This window comes from Electrona antarctica (assembly GCF_951216825.1).
Source record: "Electrona antarctica genome assembly, chromosome: 18".
Classification (NCBI taxonomy): domain Eukaryota; kingdom Metazoa; phylum Chordata; class Actinopteri; order Myctophiformes; family Myctophidae; genus Electrona; species Electrona antarctica.
The window spans coordinates 5190821-5195073 of NC_136799.1; the positions used below are offsets into that span (position 1 = coordinate 5190821).

General features: G+C 51.7%; 1 protein-coding gene across 1 annotated transcript; it reads left to right on the forward strand.

The window, feature by feature from the left end:
- Window positions 1-559: 559 nt before the first annotated feature.
- Window positions 560-3625, forward strand: LOC306942690 (2-oxoglutarate dehydrogenase complex component E1-like; the record flags this gene model as incomplete). The annotated part of the gene is made up of 1 exon (XM_079528699.1): window positions 560-3625. The coding sequence occupies one exon, from the start codon at window positions 560-562 to the stop codon at window positions 3623-3625; it is 3066 nt and encodes a 1021-aa protein (XP_079384825.1).
- Between the last annotated feature and the right edge of the window lie 628 nt (window positions 3626-4253).

A 4253-nucleotide genomic window follows, 5' to 3' on the forward strand; every position in this document is an offset into this window, starting at 1 on the left:
GTGGTTAAAAATGTAAATGTAAACATACCCGTATTCACGGCACCCACTTTGAGAAACCCTGATGCATATAGGATTGTTATCAGGTTTCCATGGTTACCAGATATGTCTGATCAGGGCACGTGGCCTTTTGAACAAATTACATCATATTTGATGATGCAAGGTTCAAGGTAGCTCCGTTTAAAGGCTGACCACACGGACGCAGGATCAGCACCCAGGTATTAATCTGCACCAGGTATTAAAATAATCACCGTACAGTGTGATGCACTCCGTTAAACATCGATATATATACTGAACAGGATGGGGTCTTTACGTAAGAGCGTCTCCAGAGGCAGGTAGGTCGGTCCAAACACCAACCGGTTACACGTGACAGCATTGTGTTCAAGTAGCCCTGAGGACGAGGCGAGGAGGTGGTGACAGTGGAGAAGCTACTGTGTTGAGAAGACTAGAACCTCCTAATAGAAGGTTATTGTGGAGAAGGTGCTGTGTTGAGAAGACTAGAACCTCCTAATAGAAGGTTATTGTTGCCTTCGTCTGCCCGGACTGGACTATCGGGTGAACAATGCACGGGTTAAGAACTACAGTTGGTAGGATACGGCCGCTTATAGCTGCTCAGTCCTCCCACAGACAATCACAGCCTCCTCGACCGATGCTGGTTGTCGAAGGCGCTCCGAGGATGTTTGCACCTGTGCGGCGTCTAGGTACGCCTGTGGCCGCCGAGCCCTTTCTCAATGGCACCAGTTCCAACTATGTAGAGGAGATGTACTATGCGTGGCTGGAGAATCCCAGTTGTGTGCACAAGTCGTGGGATATTTTCTTCAGGAATGCCAATGCTGGTGCACCGCCCGGGGCAGCCTATCAGAGTCCTCCCTCACTGGGGAGTGGGACTGTTCAGGGAGTGGTCAATAACGCCCAGGCTCTCGTGGGGACACAACCCAATGTGGAGAAGCTGGTGAAGGATCACCTAGCAGTACAGGCACTTATACGGGCATACCAGATACGTGGCCACCACATTGCAAGGCTGGACCCCCTGGGCATCAGCTCTGTAGACTTTGTAGATCTACAGAATATCGGTAATTTTGGACTGGAAGAGTCTGACTTGGACACAATGTTCCGGCTGCCCAGAACAACATTTATTGGTGGCAGTGAGCGTGCTTTGCCCCTCAGGGAGATCGTGGGCCACCTCGAGAATGCGTATTGCCAGCATATTGGAGTAGAGTTCATGTTTATCAATGACTTGGAGCAGTGCCAATGGATCAGACAGAAGTTCGAGACTCCGGGGGTTATGCAGTTTGGCCCAGAAGAGAAGAGGCGACTCTTGGCAAGACTGATCCGGTCCACCAGATTCGAGGAGTTCCTCCAGAGAAAGTGGTCATCGGAGAAGCGCTTTGGTCTGGAAGGATGTGAATCACTGATCCCGGCCCTAAAAACCATTATTGACAAGTCCAGTGAGAGTGGAATAGAGAGCTTCATCATGGGCATGCCACACCGAGGCAGGCTGAACGTGTTGGCCAATCTTATCCGCATGGATTTGGATCAGATTTTCTGTCAGTTTGACTCCAACCTGGAGGCTGCAGACGAGGGTTCCGGTGACGTTAAATATCACCTGGGGATGCACCTTAGGAGGATAAACAAGGCCACGGACAGGGACATAACGCTGTCGCTCATGGCTAATCCCTCCCATCTGGAAGCGGTGGATCCGATTGTACAAGGAAAGACCAAGGCTGAGCAGTTCTACCGTGACGACACTGAGGGAAAGAAGGTCATGTCCATTCTGCTCCACGGTGACGCTGCGTTCGCAGGCCAGGGTATCGTTTATGAGACATTCCACCTGTCTGACCTGCCCTCCTACACCACTCATGGCACCATACACGTGGTGGTCAACAACCAGATTGGCTTCACCACAGACCCACGGGTGGCACGTTCGTCTCCTTACCCTACGGATGTCGCTCGGGTGGTCAATGCTCCCATCTTCCATGTCAATGCGGATGATCCAGAGGCCGTGATGTATGTGTGTCAGGTAGCCGCGGAGTGGAGGAACACCTTCCACAAAGATGTGGTTGTAGATCTGGTTGGCTACAGGCGTAATGGCCACAATGAGATGGATGAGCCTATGTTCACCCAGCCACACATGTATAAGCAGATAAAGAAGCAGAAAAGGGTTCTACAGAAGCTCTCGGAAAAGCTCATTGCTGAAGGGGTCGTCAGTGCAAAGGAATATGAGGAGGAGGTTGCAAAGTATGACAATATCTGCGCAGAGGCTTACGCTCGCTCCAAAGATGAGAAGATCATGCACAGCAACTACTGGCTAGATTCACCCTGGCCTGATTTCTTTGCAAAAGATGGCCAGCCGAAGAGCATGAGCTGCCCCTCCACAGGCATCAGCGAAGAGGACCTCTCCCATATCGGGAATGCTGCTTCCTCTGTCCCGGTTGAAGGATTTACTATACATGCAGGTCTGACACGTATCCTGAAGGCGCGTGCAAACATGCTGAGTCAGCGTGTCTGTGACTGGGCTCTTGGGGAGTACATGGCCTTTGGTTCTCTGCTCAAGGAAAGAATCCACATACGCCTCAGTGGACAGGACGTGGAGAGAGGCACCTTCAGCCATCGACACCACGTTCTTCACGACCAGGACGTTGACAAGCAGACCTGCGTCCCACTGAACCACATCTCCTCCGGGCAAGCTCTTTATACCGTCTGCAACAGCTCCCTGTCAGAATATGGAGTGCTGGGCTTTGAACTGGGCTTCGCGATGGCCAATCCCAATGCTCTAGTTCTGTGGGAAGCTCAGTTCGGGGACTTCCACAACACGGCTCAGTGCATCATTGACCAGTTCATTAGTTCAGGTCAGGCCAAGTGGGTGAGACAGAATGGAATCGTTCTGCTACTTCCCCACGGGATGGAGGGAATGGGCCCAGAGCACTCGTCAGCCCGCCCTGAGAGGTTTCTGCAGATGTGCAGTGATGACCCTGATGTTTCCCCTGACATGTCCGATGAGGACTTTGCTATACAACAGCTGTGCGACTGTAACTGGATCGTAGTCAACTGCTCCACACCTGCAAACTACTTCCACGTGCTCCGTAGGCAGATTTTGCTGCCTTTCAGGAAGCCGCTGATCGTATTCACCCCCAAGTCTCTTTTGCGCCACCCGGAGGCCAAGTCCAGCTTTGATGACATGCTACCAGGCACCGACTTCCAGCGCGTGATACCAGATGCCGGGCCTGCGTCTACCAACTCGGACAAGGTGAGGAGAATTATATTCTGCACCGGCAAAGTCTACTATGAATTGACGAGCGAACGCAAGAACAGGGGCATGGAGGACACTGTGGCCGTCACTCGCATCGAACAGCTCTCGCCGTTCCCCTTTGATCTGGTGAAAGCCGAGACGGATAGCTTTCCAAACGCAGAGCTGCTGTGGTGCCAGGAGGAGCACAAGAACCACGGTTACTATGACTACGTCAAGCCACGCCTCAGCACCGCCATAGACCACGCCCACTCTGTACGGTACGCCGGCAGAGGGCCGGCAGCAGCTCCGGCAACTGGAAACAAGCAAACTCACCTGCAGGAGTTGCAGCGTTTCATGGACACGGCATTCAACCTGGAAGCTTTCTCAGGAAAGCGGTGACAGTCCCGTTTTGTTTCCTCTTAACGATTCCCTATACTTAACGGTCCAATTCGGGTCCATTCCTATAGGAGGTACCCAGGTCCGTAACTCCAGAGAGTATACAAATGGAACCAAATTGACCCTTACAGGTCCGTAACTCGCAGAGAGTATACAAATGGAACTAAATTGACCCTTACAGGTCTGTAACTCCAGAGAGTATACAAATGGAACCAAATTGACCCTTACAGGTCCGTAACTCGCAGAGAGTATACAAATGGAACACATGCCAGCTCTGACAGTGTGATAAAACCTGCTTCCAGATGTCTGGTTCCAGATCCATACCCTAGTCCCTCAACTACGATCCCAGAACGTCATTATTATCGTTTGTGCGCAGTGACTCGAGTCATTTTGTTCTCATTCGATGTCCAGCGCTTCCAGTTCCACCCTCCTCATTCGCTGTCCAGCGCTTCCAGTTCCATCCTCCTCAGGCAGTTCAGTCGGCCAAAACTGTCCGACTGAACCTCACGTTACCAGGCCTTCCACACGGAGGACAATGAACGATGCGTTTGTTCCCGTTCACACAATAGACCAAATCCTTTCGAACTAATCCACTCGCGAATGTCAAAATACTACCTAGAACCAGGCCTTC